Source organism: Macrosteles quadrilineatus, unplaced genomic scaffold, assembly GCF_028750875.1.
Source record: "Macrosteles quadrilineatus isolate MER2022 unplaced genomic scaffold, UCM_ALF_1.0 Scaffold_5__1_contigs__length_97177068, whole genome shotgun sequence".
In the NCBI taxonomy this organism is placed as follows: Eukaryota; Metazoa; Arthropoda; class Insecta; order Hemiptera; family Cicadellidae; genus Macrosteles; species Macrosteles quadrilineatus.
In genome coordinates this window covers 1,237,545-1,264,809 of record NW_026542598.1, presented here as the reverse complement: position 1 = coordinate 1,264,809, position 27,265 = coordinate 1,237,545, and the positions used below count along the sequence as shown (strand labels likewise).

Sequence of the window (27,265 nt, the reverse complement as noted above, 5' to 3'; positions counted from 1 at the left end):
CTGACCATTGATACATTTAATTCTTCGGTACGAGGATGGCAGTTTAATTAAATGTGCATAGTAAAATACAGTAGTAGGATGTTCAAATTATTTTTTAAAGTATTCTTTGTAATCATCGATTTGTTTTAGTCCAATATAATTTGTTTTAACTAACAGCTGGTTGAATGTGCTATGTATACTTATAAAAGGCAAAGCCCTCACTGACACACTCACTCTCACTCACGCATCATCACTAATTCTCCCACTTCCCATTTACCTAGGAGGCTGAAATTCGATACACCGATTCTTTGGGCATTAAATAGGAAAACTAAGTAGTTTTTATTATGATCGGGCATTCGGGCTCCGCCCCAGTGGCTCTGGAGTTTCCCATCTTAACCTTATGATTTTTCATATTTAAAAGGAATTAATGAATCATAACAGCTGTGTCAATTTAACAATTTATGACAACAGCTAATTTGCAACCAAAAGCTGAGTGAGCGTTTCGAACGAACTTCAACCTGGAGGCGAGTTAACCCCAAGGCAAGTGAGCTCAGCGAACGAGCTCCAACCTAAAGGTGAGAGAGCGTAGCGAACGAACTTCAACCAGGACTTGATTGAGCCATGCGAACGAGCTAATCTTGAAAATTAATTAGTTTAACGGGGCAAAGCCAGCGGGTACAGCTTGTTATTCTATAGAATTATTAGGTTTTTAGCTGTCATCGTTATTCGGGGACCGAGCAGGTCCCTAGCAGCGACCACAGAATTAAAATTTTAATTTTAATTCTGTGGTCGCTGGTCCCTAGGGCCGCAAAATTAGCTGCCCGCTTACTTACTTAAAACATGAATGCATATTAAATACACAATCAGTATCCATAGAATTATTTTATTGTCACCGTTGCCTAGCAACAATTTATTTTTATTTTTGCTGATGCCTCGAATTATTTCTTCACATAACCTTAAAGTTGTAGTTGTGCTAACCATCAGTGTGCATTATTATAGAGGTGAATAGTGGCAATAGGGTATAGTGTGGTGCAAAATAGCGTTCGTACCACGGACCGAAATGGTTTTGCAGCTCTCGATCGAGACGAAGTCGAACTATCTCGAGCCGGCAAAACCTTATTTTTGGCCCTAGGTACGAAATATACTATTAAATGGGTTGTAGCTTAATCGGGTTTCAACTTTATTTAATTTACAGTCTGTTTCAAAAGTAGAAAAATAAGCAAATACATTAACAATAATACAACGTTAAAAGTATAGTGATTTACCACTCTCAACACTAGCTGACAAAGATAATTTTGATAACACAGCCGAATCTGAATGGGAGGTTTAAATGTCGTAAATGGTGTTGTGATTGTCCAATAAATTTAGTGCAAGATGAGAGCTCGCCTTGTGGTCGGAAACTTGACCAAAAGTATGTATTTTTCCAACTTATCTATATTTACCCTATGCTATAAATAAGACATGTAAATGGAATTTCTTCTATTTGGTTTTCTATTTCGTTACCTACATGGCAACCCATACGGCCCAAGTTATTTTTAAAATTTTAAATTCGTTTCTTGTGTTTATTTTTGAGCCTATTTTAATTTATAAAGGGATTCATCACATCTACAGGAAAATATCTTTCATTTGGTACCAACCGCGTGTAATTCGTTCCAGTAGTATGGTCAGGCTAGCTGTCATAAGTTTTGCAAAAGTTGTTTTGTATAAGACGATTTTGAATGATTTTCCAATTTGATTATCTTTTTTCACTAGATTTTGTAATTTCTTCTTTGACTTTTCAAATTCTAAGATTATTATGAAGTGTTCTGTTAGTAACAAACCAAGGTGCGTTGACAATTTTACGTAGCAATTTTGATTGGTATCGTTGAAAAATTTCAATGTTTGATGTACTTGATGATCCCCAAAGTTGGATCCCATAAGTCCAAATTGGTTTTATAACTTTTCTGCAAAGTAACATTATTTTGTGTACTAAGTTTTGATTTAGATCCAAGAAGACAATTAAGCTTAGTTATTTTAAAATTTAGATATTGTCTTTTAGTCCAGATATGTGCCTTCCAATTAAGCTTTGCATCTAAGTGCATGCCCAAGTATTTTATTTCTGTTACTTTAGGGTGGTAAATATTGTTCATGGATACTGGAGGACATGTAGCCAGATTTAGGGTAAAAGTAATGTTTTCTGATTTATTTTCACTAATTTTGAACCTCCATGTTTTAAACCAATGTGAAATTTCATCCAAGTTTAACTGTAAATTTGCTGTAGTTTGAACCGGTTTGTCGTGGACAGATAAAATGGTCATATCATCCGCAAATGTGGCAACGATAGTATTTACAATTTCTGGTAGGTCCGATGTAAAGGGAATATACAAGTATGGTTCAAGTACGCTTCCTTTGGGGATTCCTGATTCTATAGGGTAAAGGTCAGTTAAATAATTTTGATGTTTAATTTGGAAAGTTCTGTTTGTAAGATATGATTTTTAAATATGAAAAACTGAATGGGGTAGCTAAATGTGGCATTCTTGTCAATAGTTCGATATATCGATAGTAATATACACTAACACAATCGTAATAAACAAAATAATTTAATTATATTTACTAAACAGATGCTTGTTTGCATTAGCAAAATAAATAACAATTTAGAAGTCATTTTGAGAAGTTATCTTAGTATTTCTGTTAAAGAAATGACATTTCTTCATAATCTTAACATCTCAAATTACTTTAATACTTTCTTCTGAAATGGCTACCATACTAAATTCAAACTCACATAACAAGAAATTAAATAACATCTAAACATAAATTAAAAAGTTTTACACCACAATTAAAAAAACAAATGTACGATTGCTCTTGCTCATTCTTCGTCAGATTAGGCATAGGCACGAGACCCTCCTTCATTGCGCAGTCTGTAGTCTTGGAGATAAGAGAGATATGCGGTAAAGATAAGCAAGAACTGGAAAGGTCCGTTGTGGGTTTGCAATATTTATCTCAAAATTCAGCGCAAGGTTAACTAAATTTTGGAATTAGGGTCTGAATACGTGATTGGTGAAATCCAGGAGGCAATACTGAACTTGCACTACTTATGTTTTATCGCATTTTTTACCTTATCTACCAAAATTATGCTATTTTCCTTTGGCACTTTAGGGGGAAACGACTATTTCACCCTGAAAATCACGTTTGGAAATCGAGAAAAGCTTTAGAAATCGGCGATTATAAGCGCTTGAAAAATCTTTTTTTCTTTTAATGGAAGCCTATTTTTTATTATTCGAGTCATTTCAAACTTCTTTTCCTCTTGCACTTTTTCAGCAAACACATATTTCACCACGAAAAACACGTTTGAAAATCGTTAAAAGCGTTATAAATCATTAATATCGCCACATTTGACTGGTAAGTGTCAATAAAAGAGTGTAAAAGAGTCCTTGGAGCCTAGACGTTGTAACTCATAAAACAATGTAAGAACTACAAAGACAATTTATAATTTAACAATATACTAGATATTTAAATTACAATCACTCTGATGTTTGAAAAAATACTTTTGGACTGTAAATAAATCTCCAGCTGCTGTCTGAAATTAACGTAATTAACATCGCTCTTATGGGGGACAAATCCAAGATGGCTGTTAGCTTTCATTGACTCCACTGGAGAACAATAAAAAACTACAAAGAACATTTCTAATCTCACACTATACTCGATGTTAAATTATAATCACTTTGGTGTTTGCAAAAATATTTTTGGACGATAAATCGCTCTTCAGCAGCTGTTTGAAATTATCCAAAATGGCCACTAGCCTCCAAGGACTCCCTAAAATAACCTTTAGCTGAGCTCCTCAGCCCTAACCTAAGCTGGGTTTACCCAAAATCGGTAATTTTCGGCACTTTGCTGATCTAAGCATGGGTTAGGTTAGGTTAGGTTAGAGTAAGCTAGGTTGGATTACTTTGGTTTACCCACAAATTGGTAATTTTCGGCACTTTGCTATTTTTTAATAAGTAAGGTAAATTAATAAGTACGCAATTAATAAGTACGGTAAACCATATTACTGCAGAGGCCGGTCTTTATAAGTTATATTGTCTATGAGAGATTTATTTTGGACCTATTTGCATAAGTATGGTGATGCAAATGCAGTTGTCATCGAATTTATAATCATCGATCAGTCTAAGTTTTATTTTGTCAATAAATGTAAATATCCTTTTTGGTTAACAAAGGATGCAACCGAATCTGTAAATTAAGACAAGTATGCGAAAAACTTAAGTTTTCCAACCACCATTATTGCCTTGTTTACAACTATAAAATCGGAAGTAAAAATAACAATTAGGACAGCGTATACTAACTATTTGATTTTTGTTGTGAGTTGTATACAATATCACTTCTTTTTGAAATTATGTCAAGTCCAAGAGACATACATCTAGTTTTGTATTAAAGTCTTCTGTCAAGAACTACACGAATGTAAATGTTACTGTGGACAAGGTAGCTGAAACATTTGCAAATAGGTGTAATAAATTTAAGAATATTGTATTAGTAAAAGTATCATATACATTTGTCATTGATATCACTGTATTAAATAATGTATTACCTAATTATTTGTAGGGAGTAAATTAGTTAGTAGACTATCTATTAATCGATTTGCAAGGTACATTATAAATATTTCATAATGTAGCTTGTAAATCGATTAATGTATTTAAACCAGACGCTCGTCAAATAATGCAGTTCAAGGCGGAAATGTAGTGAGGGATACATCAGGATTAGAATGTGTGTTACAGAACAAGAAACTGATGACAATAGTTGGAATAACTAGTCAATGTCAACGCACTCGATAAAAGCGCGGGATTAAAAAAGGCGCGAATATGTGCAAGTACTACTGTATAACCAACGACAACACCTATGAAAAACCAGACATAAGCTATATTACAACCAGGCCTACGAAAAAGTCAAACTATGTAAATAATGAATCACTGAATATGATTAGACGAAATCACAGAGGTACAAACTATGTTAGATATTTACGTGGTAAAGGAGTGTAGTTTCCTGATAGGTCTAAACAACGTCATCAGTTACCAAATCAATTATTTTTACTAGTTTTAGTCATACAATTGTTCTCATTTAAACTTGCGCTATTATGCTAATTCAACCTAGGGCAGATGTAGTTCCCACAATATATCTATACTTACACGAGGAGAGCGTGGTTTCGGTGATTTTGTAAAGTAAGAAATAATAGATGTAGAAAGAAATGTGTAGATTTTGAACTTTTTTCTTTTTTCATTGATTTACTGTGTTGATTATGCACCACAGTGCTTTGTACTGTAATTATTTTCTGCCATTATGAAAAATTCATTGCCAATATTTCTTTCAAGGTCCCTTGCATTATTTTTCGTGTACTAATATGTACTAGGTGTACAATGCAGTTGTCTGCTTGCAATTTTGAGCGGAGCTATCATAGTACTGTAATCCAATACTTTTGCAAAGTCAATGCTAAATATAGTTCACGTAATTGAGATGTCTCCTACAAGTCCACTAAGTCAATTGTATAATTGTTTCTCATAAATGGGATGACTACTTGTAGTATCCAAAGTCAATGCTTTATCTGTTTCTCTTAAATGAAATCTCTACTTGCAGTATCTAAAGTTAATGATAAATCTATGCTAAAACTATTGCCTTGGGTGTAGTACGCCAGTGTCACGGTGATAACGGCGGGAGTGGTCGTGGTAGGCACGGATGAGTCGTTGTTCTTGCAAGGCTGTTTTTTGCCTGTCTTCTGGCTCAGTCAGCACTTACACCATCGGGAAGAGATAGTACATCCAAACTAACAAAAATAGGTTCCAAGGACCCATATTAGATTTAATACAATTGGCGGCAAACGTTATTGTTGATTAGTATGTTAAATAACAATAAAACTGTTGTAGGAGTTTGTTCCTAACCGTAGGTGCTCTGTATAATATTTAAATCGCTAAAATTATACCCCAACAATCAACGTTTACAATCGTGATACGTAAACAAATGATCCAATAATATGTAAGCCGAAGGATCGTCGTAAATTAATGTCTTTCGTGTAATACAACAATATGATAATAAACAATGTTACTATATCACTAATAACGTGTACGTAGACCGTCGTAATTAGGCTCAAATTAAAATATAATAATGCAATGTCAGTATTAAACAATCTTAATACTTGTGCGTAACAATATTGCTGTACTACAGAGAAACAAGGGTTTTCGAGTCGCTGTTGAATAATAGGACAACAAGAAATTTAATAATAATACGTTAATGAATACTATTACTATTAAACAGTTTCAATCCCAAATATTTTACGGGCAAGCAAGTCGGTTGTATTATGCAGAAATAAAGCCTATAGTAGAATTATGAACGAGGAAACTCAAATAGTAAACCGCACGAATACCGTTATCAAACAGCTGATTGGGCCCCTCTTATCTCTTGCCCATTCATCCAGAGTACAATTGACGAGCTTAAACAGTGTACAGTACATTTCTTTTTACGTACAGGTCTAGAAGGGTAGGTACAGGTCGACTAGCATTTACAATTCTCACCAAATATTTGGTAAACTGAATGATAACTGAAAGATAACTGAATGCTCTGACATGAAGCAGTGTTCTTCTTTACCTATAAAACAAGGTTGACACCTTTCTTCACTGATCACGTAATGCGTGATTTTCTATAAAGTCTTGAAAAAATAAAAGGAAAAATAGATAGACTACAGGTGTACTGTATGTGGTTTACACACAAATATTCATCAAACTGTGTGATAGTTTGTTATAGCAATGAACAGTTTGAGAGTACCTATCGTATTGTTTAAGTCGATGGAAAATCTCTGTTGATCCTGTTTTACAAGCAAACCAAAAAGATACAGTAGTCACCACTCTATGCGACATATTCTAGCCAGAATATTGTAATCGTATGATTCTATAAGCATTGGTAGGATTGCAAAGTACTACACAAACATTATTTCAAGGGTAATAACAGTCACAATTTCCGCTGACTTTAAAAGAGTCAACTAAACTATTATACTAATGGACACACAACTAAATGGAACAACTAATGGAAATTCTCACGATGTACATTCGTTCGATATAAGCATTGAGTATACACGTCAGTACATACGTGTATACCCAATGATATAAGCAACGGTTCTTGCAATTTATTGCTTATTGTTTTTTAGAGTTGTTTTCGGACTTACTCACACTCGTATAAGGTTTTCCACGTTTGTCATTGATAATGTAGCCATGTTGCTTTGAAATGGCGACCATACAAAATGTATGCATTTTAAGCCAAGTATGAATGGAGATGAGTGTGGGATGAGTGGAGCGATCTTGTTGTCCTGTTTGTGACTAAGGCCGACATAATCCTTAGACATAGCTGTTAATTAATAGTGCATACAGTCAATTAATAGCAGCAGAGGTCAAGTTTGGTATCAAATTAAAGGTTTTATTCATAAAAATACATTGCTGCAAACCCAAACTCAAACGAGGATGATGATAATAACGTTAATGATGTCGCTAAAACGTATCGTTTGAAATTTAACAGCTGAAAATAAGTGAAATAGAAAAGGTTTTGGTTAAATCCATCAAATTGTAATTGGACACTAGTAAATACTAGTGCACTTGTTGCTACCTCCCCCCTTCGGTTTCATGTATTCCTCTCAATCAGTTCAAACCTAGGAGGATTAAACATTAATGTTAATTAATGTTAAATCCTCCTAGATTCAAACCTGAAACACCCAGATCGAAACTCGCCTGTCGTTATTTTACCATCGCCTGTTTTTTAAATATATTTTTCAAAAAAGAAATATTATATTGATTTACTTTGGTTTTTAAAAATGTTAACGTTTTATTTTGTTAAAGATTTATGGTGATACGTAAATATTGTGGTGTAGTAGAGTATATTATATTGTAGTTAAGTGTTAAATTTTGAAATTTTAGGGTGAATCGAGATGAATCTTTGTTTATAACATGGGTCTCTCCTACCTTAACATACATACCAAGTTTGATAAACATCGGTTGGAAAAGTGCAAAGATAAATATTTGTATGTAAAAAATACAAAATGGCGGATATCTGGTTAACGAAATTATTTTGGAAAAAATGTTATCCTTGATTTTCTGTTTATTTTGACCCAAGAAATTACTAGGTAAAGTATCTCCCCGCTTATTTTAACACCCTGTTTATGATGTATTCTTATAAGTGAAAAATGTTAGCTGGTAATAAAGAAAGATGTTTTATAAATAATATGAATGTACTGGTGATCTGTATATTCACCTTTTTCTTGTCCTTAGATAAATTAAATTAGATAAATTAAAAGTCCACTCAGCAGTCGCATCGTACGATGTAGTTCTTTCCATGCGTTGCGAAATGCTACATTTGCCGTCCTCTTCAACCCAAGTCATCTACTGAACCACTGATTGTAAAAAATTCAAAAAAATATATTTTACGCATTACACTTTTGGCTACAACTTTGCCACAGACAAAACCTCTCTAACCCAAAAACAAAAAAAATCTCGCATGCTAACTTTTTCATGTTAGAAATCACGATTTAAAACTATTTCACCATACAAATCATTTTTTATTAATTAGATCGGTAAATAGTTTAAAGTTCCAACAAAATAGTCATCGAGTAGGACTAACCAAGAAGCTCTGTGCCAAATTTCAAAATTTTAGCACAACTTTAAGAACACCAAAACACGAAATTATTGAAGACATGCGTCGAGAGGACTATCGTTGTTTTTAACAGATTATACTTTTGACCTTCCGGCACTGTTGACTCAGCGAAACAGAACTTATATTTTATCTTATTTCGTTATATTAAAACTGCTGTTGCATTAAGTCAAATTCCCAATAAGTCAATTGCTTTAAAATAGACTAAACTTTTAGCCCGGACTGTACTATTTGACTTTCTGGGATTTTTGATCTACAGACACTGCAAACATTGTAGTTTTTGACCTAGCGGCACAGGTTTAAATTATTTGACCTTCCGGGACTGTTGACTTTCTGCAACGCGTCCATTAAAACCCATCTTAATTAATATAATTTAAGGGTAAATAAGGATTTTTTTTCCAGTTAGTTCCTTTGAAGATGGTTCGGCAAAAGAATCTTTCGGAAAAACAGAAATATGAACGGCAAAAGGAGCTGGCCAGAAACCGCAAAAAGAGACAGTTGGAGAGGATGACAGATGAGCAGAAAGAAGCCAAGAAAAAATACGATAGGGAAAGGATGGCCAAATTAAGAGAAGAGAAAAAGGTGAAGAGAATAGGTGACATGACTCCTAGAGAACAACGAAAGATGCGAAAGTATTGGAGAGAAAGGCACCGTGTACAAAAAATAAAGAAACAATCTCTAGAAAATATGCTTGAGGATACTCCACCAAATTCTCCTGAGACCAGAGTTGAAAATGAATCTGCACAGAGGAAAAGGGGCAGAAAACAAGTTAGAAAAGATAAAGCCAAAGTATATCGAACCGTAAAAAAACAGAATGAGCGCATACATGAATTGGAGAAAAAAATTGAGAAGTATAAGAAGAGATTACATAGAGAGAAGAAAAAGGTAAAAGTCATGTCTACCCCATCCCCGAGAAGACAGGTTAAAGAAATAGTAGGAAAAGAAAAAATATCTCCTAACATAAAGAAACAATTATTTCTAGGACTGACGTTAAAAAAACAACTTGAAACACAGTTTAAAAAAGTGTCCAAAACCAAGAAAAATAAACAAATCATACGTAAAGTTGTTGGAAAAGACGTTTTTCAAAAGTACAGAGTTCAGAAATATTTCAAGAACTTGATTCCTACCAAAAAGAATCTTGCTTCGAATGAGGCCTCTTTTGACTACTCTAGAAACAAGAGAAAATGTATCCAACACAAACTATCTGCCGAGCTAGTCAAGTTTTTTGAGGATGACAGAGTGAGTAGGATGTGTCCTGGCAAGAAGGATTTCGTCAAGAAGGGTAACACAAAAAAACAACGTAGAGTGCTGCTAGACACAATTGAAAATCTGCACAAGAAGTTTTTAGCAGAAAATACTGATTCAAAAATATCACGCTCTACGTTTTTCCGAGCACGGCCCTTTTGGGTCACGTTTCCGAAAATGTCGGATAGAGAGACCTGTGCATGTATTAAGCACTCCAACATGCAGTTATTAGTGAGTGCTTTGAAGAACACAAATGTTATTCAAGAACGCAATCCCAATGAATTAATTAAATCTGTCGTGTGCTCAACAGAAAATGAAAGGTGCATGTTGGGACAGTGCAAAGATTGTAAAAACAAAACAATTGAGCTAAAATCCCATGACGACTTCACGGTCAAATTTTTTAAATGGGTAACTGTTGAAGAAAAGAGAAAAATAAAAGACAAAGTAAGATTAATCAAAAAAACAATAAAATCTACAGAGAGAAAGAGAATTACACAAATGAAATCTTACCTGAAAAAGGAACTTGACGCTTTTAAAAAACATACTTATTATGATAAACACCAATCCTCAACACTAAGAACAGTTATTGACTCCATTAAAACCGGAACACTCGTATTTAGGATTGATTTTTCCGAAAATTATGTGGCAAAGTTTGCGTCTGAGGTACAATCTGTACATTTTGGAGCTTCCAAAAAACAGATATCTCTTCATACTGGCGTCCGATATGCATCAGTTGACAACAGCAAGGTTGATCCACTTTGTTTTGCTACAGCTTCAGACAATCTGGACCACCAGGCCCACGCAGTATGGGCTCACATGAGACCAGTATTGGAAAGATCGGCCAATGAATTCCCAAACACACACACTGTCCACATATTTTCGGACAGCCCGTCGAGCCAATACCGAAACAGGAACAATATGTATTTAATGAATAACATGATGCCTGAGTTTTTCCCCAAATTAAAAGTTCTTACATGGAATTTCAGTGAGGCCGGACACGGCAAGGGTCCCATGGATGGAGTGGGCGGGACCCTTAAAAGAGGTGCAGACCAAAAAGTGCTTTGTGGCAATGACATAACATGTGCTGCAGAATTTTTGATAGCTCTAAAAGACTTTAATATTCTCATGTTTGAAATTCCTGTTGCAGACATAGAACGACTGAAAACCGTGTTGACTGATGTAAAAGTTCCCCCCATTAAAGGTGTGATGCAGGTCCACCAAGTGACATGGTATAAAGGTGGTTCTATGTACACCCGCACCTTGTCTTGCTTCGACTGCCCCGCTAGCGAAAAATGTGACCACTATCACTTTAGCAAAATTAATCTTGTTGTTGACGTGGTGTCTAGCAAAAGTCAAGGAGATATCCACCCCCCTCCTAAAACTAAACTGTCAGTGGAAGATGTTTATAGTTCTTCTGATGAGGATGATGATGTACCCACACGATCTCAAGCTTCACCTGATTTAACTTCAGGCCCTCAAGACCTTGTTAGTATGTATGCTGGAAACGTCTGTGGTCCCATACTTAAAAACGAACTGGTTTCGGATGTTCATGTTATTGTGGAGTACCCAGTCAAGAAAGGGAAGAAGTTTGAGAATAAACAATACCTTGGGATCTGTCAAGGCGGGGTAATAAACAATGAAGTGGAAGTTTTATTCCTGAAAAACTGCCAAAAAGAAAACACTTTGTTTTTTGCTAACGACAAAGATCAACCGTCTGTGCCGGTATCACAAATAAAAGCAATTGTTCCCACACCAACCATGATCCTTAAGGGAGACAGAGTTTTTTATAAATTTAAAAAAGTTGTTTAGAACACCAACAAAGTAACATTGAAGACAAGGGACTTATTGTTAGCTTAAAAAAAATGTTATTTTTACCTTATTGATTAGTAGGCCTAGTTAAGTTTTTATTTTCTCAATGGTAGATGTTCCTTCTATATATATTAGGCCTACAATGTTTACCTGCTATGTTATTGCTATGTTGTTGCTGTTATGTTATTGTTATGCGTTACCTGTAAAAAACTACCCTACTAAATTACGTTTTGTGATAGTAACAAATGTATAAAATGGAACTGACGAAGACTATCCAAAATTATGTTGATGGCAAGGGACTTCTTTTGTTTGCTTTAAAACATGTTATTTTTACCTTATAGATTAGTAGTTAAGTTTTGTTTTCTCAATGGTAGTTGTTCCTTCATTATATATTACAAAGTTTAAATGTGTTACCTGTAAGAAACTACCAAAAATTAGGTTTTGTGATAGTAACAACAAATGTGTATAATGGAACTGACGAAGACTATCCAACATTTTGTTGATGAGAGGGGACTTCTGTTTGCTAAAAAAAAATGTTTTTTTACCTTAAAAAGATTTAGATTAGTTGTTAGAAGTTGTTAAATATTCTCAATGGTAGTTGTTCTTTCATTATAACATCAAATTCGAAACAAAATGAATCTTTCACAAACGACCAAAGAATGTTAGGCTATGTTTGTAATTTCATAAAAAAAAAGATTTCATTAAAATATTGTTGAAACATTACATTTTGGGTTTACATTTCTTAAAATTATATCCATTACTCTGTGTGTTTTTCAGTAACTTACTCCAGTTATACGTTGTTCAATGCCATCAATGCCAGTAGTTCACGGTCAGCGCCAGTAGTTCACGGTCAACGCCAGTAGTTCACGCTTACCAAAACAAATATATTTCACTAACTGCTTATCCTATATTATGATGTTTATGTGTTTTCTGATACATGCCATACTGGCAATCATATTTCACTACAAACAACAATTTACTGTTGAAATATTTGTCATTCATACTAAAGTTTCGTCTGCAAAGTAGAGCCAATTCATTTTAGGTTAGCTAAAATTGTCAAAATTTCCACAAATTGAAGGAAATTAAATATTTTGGTTTCGTTTATTTGAATTTTGAAGGGTATAAGTAACATTTATGATGAAATTTTTAATTTAATATCATTTTTACTATTTTATTTTTGCCAATTCATCAGCGTGACCGACTGGCATTTTTTGTGTGACCTTCAAGATAAAAATAGAGTTATAAATTAAGGTAAGTAAAATTCAGCTCTGCTGATTAGTATACATTATTCCTTGGTAAATACTGATTGTAATAGGCTAGTAGTATATCGATTTTAAAAGTAAAAAATAATTTTTTTTACTTTCCTGAAAATTCATCATTATGTGACATTGACCCATAAAGTGTAATGTTGGGAGTTATTTTGATTGTAAAAAGATAGGTAGGCCTATGTATATTTTTTGTTAGTCTTTACACAAAAAGAAAAAATGAAAGCAACATCCTTAAAAACATAATGCAAACAATAAATTTAAACCCAATTTATGAAAAGATCGAAGAATTAAGACAAAATTAATAATTAAAACCATTGGCATAATGATATTCTTAATTATATAATTTTTCAAAGACAAAATAGATTTAGTTAAAATTCAAACATATGATTGTATTCATTTTTTGTTTGTTACCTACATATTTAGATTTAATAACATTGTGAAAGACTGTGAACATGACCTAAGTGTCGAAATGCTTCAGTCATTAAAAATATTAAAAAAGGGTACTATGGTGTATTGTTTATTAATATTAATTACAGTAGCCCTACACGTGAACAATATCAAATATAATATATAGGTCTATACATATACCTTGAGGGTCACAAAATTTCCCAATTTCTCTAGACCATTTTATAATTTAGTATGTCAAATGGTTTTTGTATGGTTTTTTTACAGAGAAAATTAAAAAAATTGCAAATTTTAAATTCCCTTGATATTTTTATGGAGAATATTGTTAAATTTTGTAGTTTGCTTGTTTGTGGAAATATTTTGTTTAACCCTCCGAGTGTCCATAGTTTAGGCCTTAATGTCCGCCTATTTTTGGCGCATTTGCAAGGTTTTATTAAAACGGATCTGAGAAGCTTAAAACAATGTTAATTCTACTGTTCTATATACCATTTTGTTTGGAAAATCATGGGCTTCATATTATACATAAAACATAAGGAACATTTGTTTCAAAACAAATTTTTAGGTAAAATAAATATTTTGGAAAATTAAAAAAAAAAAAAATAAGTTTGCGCTCAATGAAATTGTATAAATTATAGGCCTATAAATATTTGAAAATAGCCACTTTGTTCTAAATTTTATGAGGATTACAAATATATAATAATATAAGGAAGTAGATTTGCAAATAAATAAGTTATGGTCAAAAAACAGATTTCAGTACATAGCGTTTAGCTAAGAATGCATAGCCTAACCATAGCTAGGAATCTGGCTGATAATTTACATCAATATCACTACCTACTTCTTCAGGATCATCAACCAGCCCTTCAAAATCACTTAAGTCTTCTTATAATACACCACATATATCACTACTTTTGATTTTTAACACTAAAACAATGATAAACGTAATAAAACACATCAGTCATCGGTCCGAGGTTAACTAAGCTGTTTACAAATAAATACGCACGTCAGCTGTCTGCTACAATATTTTCGGAACTAAAATGAATAGCGCTTAGAGACAGACCTCCGGAGAAAGCTCTGAATCTAACAAAAAGAACGATACCCAACTCGATCCAGTTCAATCCGATTCAGTCAGTCATAGAGCCTTCGCCGTAAACGATGTTCGTGTGTCGAAAAATCGACAAGTGACACTACACAAAGTGTGTTGTGAGTCGATTTTTCGACAAGTGGCGCTCGGAGGGTTAAACTTGGCAAATTTATTTATTTTATACCAAGCTACTAATATTATTTTACTAAAAAACACACTTTATTAGCCTCCCTGTATCAGCAAACTTGGGTACTCGTTAAACCTAATGTTATTTTAATAGATTTAATTTAAAATCAATTCAGGCAAATGGAAATTCGCTTAGTCTGCAGGTTTGCTGCGGGTGCTATTTACTATTAACTTCAGCAACTCGTCTATTTACTTATTAAATTATTGGTAAACATTAATGTAGGTACTTTAGGTAAATATTTATTTAGTAAATACAGTTTTGGCAATGTCAATCTACATGTAGGCCTAAATAAATACCATCACTACTTTTTATAAAATGAATAAATTTGTGTAAGATTTTTTTACTTGATAGCATCACTGTTTAGTTAAAACAAAAGGCAAATTTTCAATCTTTTGTTTTATCCAGGTTTAAAAATTCTGATGGAGGTTTAGCGCTCGTTTTATACTTATTTTAAGTATTTAGGAAATGTGAATATTATTTAGATGATGCAACTACTGTTTCAGGAACAAACGCTCAGAGCATCGTAGTTCAGTATCAGAATCTGGATCATCTCGAAGTTACAGCAGCAATAAAAGCAGTTCCAAGGTGACAGACGCGCACCTCAGTCACGCAGGCACTGTAGCAGGTGTGGCCAACAAGAGCCTCTATCATCGTGACATTGTAAACCAGGACTCGGACGACACCATCGCTAGGCTCACCGAATCATTGGACGGGTTCATCCAACCCATTATGGTGTCCAAGGACTTGATACCTCCCAGGTAAACTTAGCAAACTAGTGTACACTTTTTTAGTTTATAGGAAGCTGCAGACGGTTATAGTTATCATATTTATTAAATGTTGGCTTGTGTTAGAAAGGTTATGGGGTGATAGAGTTGCTAAAGTAAATATCACAGAAAGTTGCAATGATAGTTTTTTTTTATTTTGAAAAACTTTATAAAACGAAGATAGAATAAGACTAGTGCAATTGGGCAATTGGCAAAAGTGGAGAAGAATTTTGTTGCATTATGCTTATTATTCATTGATGTGACACTACTTATAATCAATAATAATCAATCGTTGAGATGGGGACGCCACCTAGGTGCGTATTTTAACCCAAATATGAGTGAAGGATGAGTGTAGAATGGTGTGTGATGACCTGTGTAGCTTTGTTACTGACTAAGATCAGCGGTTTCATTAGTCAGGATCATTTATTTAAAGCCCAATGATCAGAAACAGCTGGGTCCAGTTTCGAACCATCAAAAAGCTACTGACTTTTCTCAGGATCGAACCGGTGACCTTTTGATTAATAGGCGAGCCCTATAACCACTCAGCTACCCAGCTCAGTTACTTATTACTATAGTGCATGCTATCTCTTAACCAACCCTGTTTCTACAGCCCCTGAGATAGTTACCCGGTCAAAAGTATAGATCGGTATCCACCCTGAATTAAAAAAGTAGTTTGGTTAGATTAACCTTTTTGAATAATCTGGAGACTTGTGACTTGCAGTAAGCATTTGGAATCGTATCCGTTATTGTAATTTTGTTGTTTGACACCCAAGAAAATATAAAGCATATACAAAATCACAAACTTTTAGAAGGACCTATTTTCACAATTTTTATGTTAATAATATTTTAAACTTTTTTATGTAGTTACCTATTTTGACTGACGTTTTAGGTTATCTGACCTTGGCTGGTTCCTATGAGCACCCTCATAGGAGGAGTCTACAGTAGAATGGAACTGGTAATTTAAAAAACGAAAATACTAATGCTATTGAATGCTACAGGCGTCGCAGGAAAGAGGATGAGTCTCGAGTGAGCAGCAGTCCTGGACCCATGCCAGCTGCTGCCACCTCTCCCCGTGGAGCTCAGTTTGACTTGGAAGACGATGCGTTTCCCCCCCTCCCAGCGTCTGCCCCTCCTCCAGCTCCCACCGCACCAGTGGAGCCTCAGCCTGACACCACTACAACCACCACGCAATCACAGTCTCACCGTGAGAACAGGTAAAACTCTCAAGTGATATTAGTCAGTGTTTTTGTAGTTGCATTGCCTCTGATTTCTCATTTAAGAAGATAAGCTAGTTTGTGGAGGCTTATAACTCAGTTCGCCATGAAACTTCAATGGTAGAATTCACATAGTGGTAGATCTGATGAATGATTATGTCATGCTACAAGAGCCAATCATGTTCTTCACAAGCCTGATATTTTAATCTCAAATTTGATTGTGCACCAACTTATAATAAAATAGTTTGACATTGTTTGTTTTAAAGTTAAAGCTCCTTTAGGCTATTTATCCTTGTAGACTACTTTTGTCCTCTTCATTATGCTTACATGAATATTATCTTATATAATATTAGTTTTTGTAAGAAAAAAATCATCAATTCAGCGTTACGGTTTTGAACTAAGACTTATTAAGTTACTACACTAGCTGTTGAATCAAATACAATATCTTTTAATTTGTGGTCTTAAACCGTTAAGGTTTAAATCAACTAGGCCTATGTATTGGTTATTTTTTAAAAATTAATTTCGAGTTAGTCCGAAGAATTTAATTGCCTATTTTAGCCTTTCATCTGTCTGTCCACACGAGTCCCTGACTTGTGTGGAATGATGAAAGCTATATCGTGGCATCGGGGATGAACTTAGGTTATTCAATTTGTCACACTTGTGACAAGATCTACTGGCTCACCAACCATTGCTCATATTTTAAATTCTTGAACGGTTTAAATAATCTTACACGATTTTAGTACTACACAATATTGACTCTTGTGTTTTGCAGGCTGTCTGATGTGGTGAAGGGGACGGCCAAAAGCAAACCACTGTCCAACAGTAGTATAAACATAAACGTTAGTTGTAACACCAAGGATAAGGACACGGGCTCTCCGAGGCCACGGTCTGCCTCTCCTACTTCCCCTCCGCCTAGTCAAGTCACCTCGCCCCCCTTGCCCACTCCCCCTCTTACTCCTGAGAAGTAAGTATACTCTTTTCTTTAGTACTTATTTAATATTTAAAATCAATCCTTTCATTATCTTTCTGAAACTCTTTGTTTTACAGATGTTAGTATTTATTAACTACTAGATGTTTTATTATTGATACTCTTCTTGATCTTTATATTTTCATTCTTCATGTCTCTTTCATTAAACTACCATTAGGCTACACTACTACTACACTATTTTTTCAACCCACAATTATTTTGCTCTTATCTATAACATACGGTTCAATAATTAATTAACACACAATCTAGAGTATTGCATTATTCAAAGGTTTAGTATAAATCCTTGTACGAGGTCACCAGAGGTATCTTTGATTGTTGATAGCAAACTACATAGCTCTCAATATACATTCACTCGATGTGTGTTGCAAATTCTTTGATTTGTACCTTCCTAGTATTCATAATTTAAATTTTACCTCATTCTTGATATCCAGATTTTGCTAATGCTAAGTGGACTTGTTGTAACACACATTTTTTATCGTTATGTACAGTAATCAATATGGGTACATTTTAATACACCATTATTAACAGGTAGATTATTGTAATAGCCTAAAAATAACCTGTATCAGCTGTTTTTATTAACTGCAGCTACAAAAATATATTGAAGATAACAAACATGGGCACTTTGGATGCAGGGCAGAAACTGGATTTTTCCCAGCCTTTTGACCAACTCCAATCAATTTCTCGTGGCCAAATACTACCAAATACCCCATAATAAACAAAAAATTTAAATTCCTAGAGCGAAAACAAAGGTTTGTCCGTACGCTTGTTTTAGAGTAGGCCTTTAGGATATTGATTGCAAAAAGTTTCTAAAAATTAATTAATTTTATTTTTTTACTCTGACTATAGTAAATCTAAATGTGTTAATACATTTTAACCAAGATTGGATTGTACCCATTAGGCTAAATACGTAATTTAATAATTCCGTCAGTAGGTGTAATGTTGGGTCTGGTGATTACAGGACAGTTCCTGTAGCCGCTGGTGCCGGTGCCAAGTGCTGCACGGCGGACAAATCAACCAAGACTGATGACATGGTAGTGAACGGAGGTGCTAGCGAGGTGGCAGTCAGCGCGACCGAGACTCCAACCACAACCAACGTGGCCACCATGACTGACGCCACCACAGCGCCACAGCCCAGTGAGTGCAGCAGCAACCAGAGACTAAGCTACGCTCAAGTCGCACAACATGCTAAAGAGAAACAACTGGCCGACCGAGCTGAGAAACTGACTATAACCACGTCAAGTGAGGATGAGAAGAAAGAAGTCCAAGTGCTCATATCTGGTCAAACTTCGCCCAAAGGTGTGGATGTTCAATATGTGTTTAGTAGAAATGTGATGCTACACTGTAGATGAAACAGATAAGAAAGACAGTTCTTGGTTGTGTTGAATAAGCATTATCAAACACAAATGTGTGTCCTTTCAAAATGTTTTCAAAATGAAATACCATTTTTTTAGATCTTTTTAGAACTTTTTATTAGATCTTAAACCTCAATCAGATTCTAGCTCAAATTTAGAGGGGGTTATTTATATTTACCAAATATCTAGTTAATTAATGGGACTTTTTGATTACCTTGTCTTGTACCACTAATGTTATTGCTAATAAGAGGGTGGAAGCAATACATTTTTTTACCGCTTGAAAGTAGGTACTATATTCTTTTTTTATTGTCTAGTAGTAAATGTTAATTCAACTTTTTTTTGCCTACCAGTGGTATTTTTACTCGTGGTGATGTACTTAAACTCTTTTAGGGAAAGTGATCCAAACCCTAATGGATGTGCCGGGAATTCAACCTGTCCCTCCCGCACCAATGTCCGAGACGCTAACCACTAGGCTAGTAACACCTTCTGTTATAGCAACCTTTTTTTAAGTTTTTATAGTTTGACCATTTGGATATAAAAATATTAACAAGGATTAGAAGGACTAAAACAAAACATCTGTTTATTAAAACCCTTTAAGACCCACCGTCCATCTACATGGACGTCAAATATAGCCTTTCTAGCAGTGCTCTTGATGAAATTACTGGTGATGATCTTCAGCTTACAAACAGATGATCATTTTGGATCATTCTGTAAAATCCTATTTATATATTAATAGGCAAACATGTTTCTTGAAAACCTTTTTTTCTCAGCTCGTATGTATCGAAGGGAAAATCTACGCAAATTGTTAGAAAGATATTTGCCTGTAGATGTGTAGAATCCCTTTATAAATTAAAATAGGCCCAAAAATAAGGACAAAAAATGAATGTAAAACAAATTAACATATGCCTTATGGGTTGCCAGGCTGGTGAGGAAAAAACAACGAAATATAAACAGAAAATCAAAACAAATGGAAGAAATTCCAATCACTTGATTATTTGCAGTGTGCGGTGAAAATAGAGAAGTTTGCACAATACATATTTTTGGTTGAGTTTTCGATCACGGGGCAACCTCTAGTATAATTTAAAGCATAGCTGAGTTGGTATTTGGTGTTTCAGAGGCAGTAAGTGCGCGGCCGCCAGGTGTGGGTCGAGGAGGGGGTGCGACCAAGGTCGGGCCTCGTCGTCGAGATAATTTGCTCAGGTTCAATGCACGCCCCAGGTCACCCAAATAGCACAACCCGGTCAATCGGTAAGATCTTAAAATCTGTTCTTTAAAATATGTCATTGTTTGGTGAAGATGGCTTAAAGCCAATTCTTATAAGGATTTTGTTTAATCAGGATTACTATGTAATAGAGTACTGTAAGCGTACAACTTGTTTGCGGCCAGGTGTGCGGGGGGAGAGCGGTACCAATCTTCCACCGCAGCCAAAGTTTACAATGCCACGTAAACTTTGGCTCGGACTACGCTTTCTATAAACATCAACCAGCGCTATTAGCGTTAATTTTGTTTTTTACTTACATTTTTTTAAATTTGAATTTGATTCAAGAACCATACAATTTAATTACTAGGGGTTCTATATAATTGTTTTTGTTCTGTATTAGAATAATTAATTTTGATATAACTATGTTTTTACTCATTAAAATGTACACCAAACGGTAAAATCGTAGTATATTCCAATTTAATTGTTAAGTTAGACCACTAATTGTAAACCATTAATTGAGTTTATAGGTGAAATCTTGCATAAACCATTTGTAGCATTACAATCAATAATTTCAAAAGCCATACTTTCCAAAGTATTACCTACCCACCCAAGGTTGGCCTATTTCCTTATTCGACCCGACCCGAAGTAAAAAAGTATTTCCCGCAGAATCCTAATTATTGGATTGTATGTTGTGTAGACAAGAGTGGTGGACGAGTGTAGCAGACGCCAGCTGAGAGTGGTTCGTGGTTCGTAAGACATAGACACAGACCCTCCTGGCATCAAGTGCCTCAAGTGCTGCACACAGACATGGAACTGTGATACCAGTAGCTCTTACTCTGTTATATCATCACACTATTGTTTGTAATATTAGCTGCTCGTTTGACTTTTAGACCGATGTCGTTCGTTAACTTTTATTTCAAACAGACTGGAGTGAATCCTCGTGTACTCGTTACGGATGATAACTAGACTCAGTGTATTTATTGTAAGAAAGTCATTTTTCTGTAAATAATCCTGACTAAAATTTATTTTTGACATGTAAAAACGCAGTGTAGAGTATTTAGTATCTTAACGATAGCCGATGTTGAATTATTTCGAAACTTTATCTATTTTATTGTTAAATTTTATTCGTACCGCCACGTTTATCGGTGAAATTTTATCCGAGAAATGAGTGTTACCAATGTGTTTTTGTAACCGATATGCGGCTCTATCGAACAATGATTGCCTTCGCTAATGTATAACGTAACGTAGGAGTGTGCATGAGGTACATAAACTATATCTGGCATCCGCGCAATGCTGCGGACAGTGCTTCCTGCGCAGATCAGTAACCGAACCAGTATACAACCTTCAGAATAGGTGTAGGGAGTGAAAGTTTACAGTGAATATGCAAACAGCTGCAATTATGGTAGTGTTGCTTTTTTTCTTTTCTTTTATTTCATAAATAATATAAGGAAGTTAATGAACATTCTGTGTGATAAGAGTTTATTTTTAACATTTAAGTTAAAGGATATTTGTATGGTCTGATGGTGGGAGTAAACTTCTCTTTACACCGTTAATATAATTTTGTGTCGTTAACACTTTATCAATAAGAATATATTTATGCGAGAGATCATTTTACAAGTCTTTGAACATTATTGCTGATTATGTTTTTAATTACTAAATTAAGATAGCCTACTCTCTCCAGATTTGCCAAAGTTGCGCTCATTATGCACTATTTTACTGTGGGGTTTTTTTAAGTTTTTTATCTGTGAGAATGCTTTAATTTCTAATCACAGTCTATATTTTACCCATGTTGTTTTAGTACTTTATGCTTAAAATGTGTCATGTATTCAAAATTAGCATTTTTTTTATATCAATTTAGCTATTCCTGGATTTGCTGCTTGTTGACAGATATTTATGAGTATTAAAACTTACATTTTTGAAAACATTTTTAGTAGGCTCTGTTTAAATCAAGGTTGGTTGTTATCTTTTTGTTTTGTAGTTACTGCTATATTTATTGTTTCTAAGCTTTTGATTACCCTAGGCTAGTGTATTGAAGATCATCTTAATGCATTTTGGCTATTCTATTATATAACTTTGTATCTATCAATCTACAAATAAATCATACATGATGTCTCTTACATGATTTTTTGGTTAGACATTTCTATAAATATATTCGTGGCTGGTGAATGCCTTGGTAATCGTAATCATAAAATGATTTTTAACTTTGCACGCAAATGAGATTTGAAGGCTGGTATCCTACTATTCATTTCAATATATTATGTACGTATTTAAATATATGCTATTTAGTGATGAAATATACTAGAGAATAAAATTTAGTGTTATATTGAGAAACTGGGTTGAAGCAGTGAGCTATACAAACCCTAACTATCAATAAATGTTAACCTGTGATAAGAAATTTATAGCTTGATACCTTATGTTGAACATTATCATTACGCTATAAGGAAATGTGTGAAGAGAAGTATTCACCACCCACTCAAAACAAGCAAAACTAGAATAGTATCTACCATGTAAGACGCATACTTGCTATCTATAGTTTTATATGCATATTTTTTTAATATATCTTGACTGACCATACATTTGTATCAGCCGTATATACTTATATTTTTGATTGTGTGAAAATGTTACGACACTTTATTTGAACAACCAAACTACTTCTAATGATGTTAACATTAAAATTTTGTTTTTACATTTTAATAATTTAATTACTAACTGTTTTATAATCGCTGATTAAATCAGTTACACCAAAATGTATTTAATGTAGATACGCAGCTTTACAATGGCATTTTGATTGTATAGGTTGTTATTACTGTATTATATATTTTTTCCATTTGCCATCATAAAGTCTACAATGTGGGGTTTGTAAAGTTATCAGTTTTGAGTTAGTCACTAGTGTAGGGTAGAGCTCTCACTCAGTACTTGTACAGGGCAATCGTACGCCGGTTTGGCCATTTTTGAGTTTTACCTATCGAGTGCAGTTTTGTTGTTACTGAATGGATACTTTGTTCAAAATCAAAACAGTTATTTTAAACAGACTTTGAAAGGGTGTAAGGAAGATGTTTATTAAATATATAATATTTTGTTCTTATTACGATACTGTTGGTGATTATTAATAAATTTCCTATATACAAGAGATTTCATACCTATTAATTAAGTGTTGTTTATAGGACTATATGACTTACACAGGGGGGCTTTGCATGCTGATCCATTCGGAGTGGGGCCAATGTCAATTTTCATGTACAGAATATACAGGGTGCGTTATCGCTACACTGTATGGTATTAACATGCTCCAAAGTGCTTCTACATATCCCGGCTGTGTAATTTTCTGAAAGTTAATGTTCTGGAAATTACTTAAACTGCATGGTGATAATGAATGTAATAAAAATAATCATTCTAGTATAAATATCGTTGTGTATAGTCTTTTGGTTGTTGATGAAGGCCTTCTATATGTGATCGTAAATAACCCCTTGTTGATAATATCTTTACGCCAGCGTAAAGGACAAGTTTGTTTTTATTATAGTGTTATTATGTTACAGTGAATGAGTTATAATTTTTGAATTGGAAGTAGGAACAACTTGAGAAATGTAATAGCCTATTTTACAATGATTATTATTATGTAAATAGCCCAAAGTGGTAAACAAATTTTTACGTTCCTGTCTTGAACGAGTTTTGATTTATGACAAATTTAATATATAATCATATATTTACACCTTTAGAAACTACTTTCATTATGTTTGATGAAAAGGAAATTTTTTTAATTGCACAATTGGCATAGAACTCATTCCATCCACAATAGATTGACCGGTTCAATAATAAATGTATGAATGATAAATTAATGTTAATAATGTTGATTGAGGATTTACTTGTTTTGTTTTTTAGGAAAATAAATATTAATAAAAATATGACAGCTTGGTTTGTCCTATTTTTTAAGATAGGCTCCTACAACAAAATTATTTTATAAGGAAGATTGATAATTAATTTACTTAACCAATTTAATTGGTTTATGTATGTTTTGGTACTGGTATGTTACATGGAATATTGAATTTAAATTTACATTCTATTTCATTTATTAGTTCAGTGATACAAAACAGAATAACCGTGAGGGGTATAGAAGAGTATACTATTGTATTGAAGTTCTTTTTAAAACGTTTTATTAGCTCACTTTCTTGTCCGGTACAAATTTTTATATTGATTTTAATAACTTCCTGATGAGCTAGAGACTTAAAACATCGCTCACAAATGGATGACAATGCAATACTATATCATTTTATTTTCATATTTTCCATATTTACATTTTGGAAGAATGTAAATATGTCAATAAAACATCTGATTACAGATCAGTTGGTTTTGGTTTTTGTATCAACAGGCCATATGAAATAGATTTAAAATATTTATACATTAAAGAGTAAAGTCTAAAAAGGAGAAAATAATAAATAAAAATACTTTTTAAAAGTGCCACGTTTTTAAACTCGCTAAAAAGTAAAAAATAATATATAAATATGTGGGGAGAATAAATATTTTAAAGATTAAAAGGAAAAACGTGGGGTGCATGCAATAGATAATAATACGAGGCATGTTTTTTAAGTAAGTACCATTTTTAAACTTCTCCGTTCCAGCGCTGCGATTGGCATTTTGGACATTTGCGCTGTATACGTGCATCTTTTGGCAAGCCCTAGCCGGAAATTCGACAACAATCGGCTGTGTTTACATCCGGTATCGAGCATTCAAAATGGTGCCACCAATTGAGACTGACGCCGACTGTGAAGTGCGCGCTGTAATTAGATTTTTATGTTCTAAAGGTGTGAAAGCCATTGAAATTTGTCAACAGATTAGTGAGGTGCATAGCGAGAACATTTATGAGTTCGCTGGCCCTTACCCACCTGCGTACCATTCCGTCACTCATAAATGTTCTCGCCATACACCTCACTAATCTGTTGACAAATTTCAATGGCTTTCACACCTTTAGAACATAAAAATCTAATTACAGCGCGCACTTCACAGTCGGCGTCAGTCTCAATTGGCGGCACCATTTTGAATGCTCGATACCGGATGTAAACACGTCCGATTGTTGTTGAATTTCCGGCTAGGGCTTGCCAATAGATGCACATATACAGCGAAAGTGTCCAAAATGCTAATCGCAGCACTGCAATGGAGAAATTTAAAACCGGTACTTACTTAAAAAACATGCCTCGTAGTTCAATAGGTGAAGATAATTGTAAATTAGCATGCGCCCCACGTTTTTCGTTTTAAATCTTACAAGTATCTAGTCTCTCCACATATTTATATATATATATGTTTTTACTTTTTAGTGTGTTTAAAAACCAGCATTTTTAAAAAGTATTTTTATTTATAAATTAATTTTCTTTAGCATTTTTGAAAGACTGAATTTTATTTGTTGGATATTTTATAATTTAACTTGAGATTGACTTTGAATTGCAGCTGATCCTAGTCAGTAACAAAGCTACACAAGGCATTTTACTCCATTCTACACTCATAACAAGACTACGAGATCTCGCCACACATCTCCATTCATACTTGGCTCAAAATACCTACTTTGTATGGTCGCCATTTCATTGACAAGTATTAAAGAAAAGTATTTAAGTGTTTGGGTTAAATAACGCCCTAGTAGCTGATGATAATAATACTTGTGCGACTAATAGTTTTATAAACTGTATGGCATAAAAATTAAACAAATCATTGTTAAATAATATTACCTCAAATTTCTATTTGCAGAGGCACCAACCATTGGGTTTTCAGATGACTGTTGTTCCTACTCGGTTACCTTGTTTTGTGGATAAATTGTAGGTGTCTTTCATTAAACAAGTTTTTGTTCAGTATTTTTAAAACTAGGATTATCTGCTACAATAATGAATTGGATTCCGAATTTGTCAAATTTCAATTATATTCATATGTATGTACATTGCATAATCAGTTTGGAAATGGTTGAGAAGAAGTTACAGATTATCCACATACAGAATATCCTTTTTCATCTCAGCTATTAACAAAATGTAGATAGATGTTCCACATAAAATTCAAACACTAGATTGTTTGAAAATTAATTGTACTTGAAATTCTTGTGCTTCAACTGAAATGCTAATGCACTGAAAGGAACATTTATCAGGTTGTGTTACTAAGGCATCCAACATTTCTCAACCGAGGCCTTTCAGAGGAAAGACTGACACGAACGAAGACCACATGAATGTAGAGAAAGGATGTTATTTTTCTGGGCAGGATACAGTGAACCCCAAGGTCCTTCATTACTGCAATTTGACAGAGTCCCCACTAAAGGAGACTAGGGAACCTAATAAAGACCAGTGAGTAATTTGCTTACTCACATTAAGTCAAATAAAACAAAACAATGATATTGTAGTTGATCTAAAACATACCTATTTCTAAACAGAATGTTTGTAAAAAAACTCATACCAAATTTTACACAAATCAAATAACGTTTACAGTCGAGTGGAAAGGAAATAATAAATTGCAATCAGCTAAGGACATGGACCCAATCCTTTGTTCACCATTTAGGCTGTTTAGAACCTGAGGTGATTCAATCGTCACATATTTGAGTGCTGTTGCATGGTTTATGGTTTATACCAAATTAAGTATTGTTTCTCATTAAATGTTGATAGTCCATTTGTTAACATACAAAACACAAAGAGTCACATGGAAACTGCCACAATGATAGAGTCTTTGTGATTTGCACCTGAAATCAGGCGTTTTGCTACTTATAACTTTTACAAGGGGACCTGTTTGCAAATTGCTGTTTTATGGGGTCCAAAACTTGTTTCTAAGGCAAAGTGGATCCAGTGCTAAATAACCCATTTACCTTTTTAAGTTTAAGTTTGTTTAGAACAGTTATTGGGTGAATAGAACTACTAACTAAAAAAAAATATGATTTTAGACCTACACTGGAAAGAGTGATTTATCTACCTAAATCAGGTACAGTTGTCACCAATGTAGCCTATTTAAAATACATTTTCATAAACTGACTGTGGTTAAGCCAATGAATACAACCAATAATAAGCGAAATGCTTATGGAGAATAGGCAGACTGGAATTTTGCCCCCTAAATGAGCTTTGGGCGGCGGCCGCTAGGATCACTCAAGCGGCAATCGCAATACTCT

The 27,265-nt window shown here is 34.1% G+C and overlaps 1 protein-coding gene across 1 annotated transcript in view; it reads left to right on the top strand.

The window, feature by feature from the left end:
* Window positions 1-24,054, top strand: part of LOC128994190 (la-related protein 4-like) — an 89,907-nt gene extending 65,853 nt beyond the window's left edge. Inside the window, exons 12-17 of the mRNA XM_054418562.1 lie at window positions 15,130-15,384; window positions 16,389-16,604; window positions 17,377-17,568; window positions 18,551-18,888; window positions 20,060-20,192; window positions 20,843-24,054. Of these exons, the coding sequence (XP_054274537.1) occupies window positions 15,130-15,384; window positions 16,389-16,604; window positions 17,377-17,568; window positions 18,551-18,888; window positions 20,060-20,175 (1,117 nt within the window). The 3' untranslated portion in view covers window positions 20,176-20,192; window positions 20,843-24,054. The remainder of the gene's footprint in view (window positions 1-15,129; window positions 15,385-16,388; window positions 16,605-17,376; window positions 17,569-18,550; window positions 18,889-20,059; window positions 20,193-20,842) is intronic.
* Window positions 24,055-27,265: the final 3,211 nt, after the last annotated feature.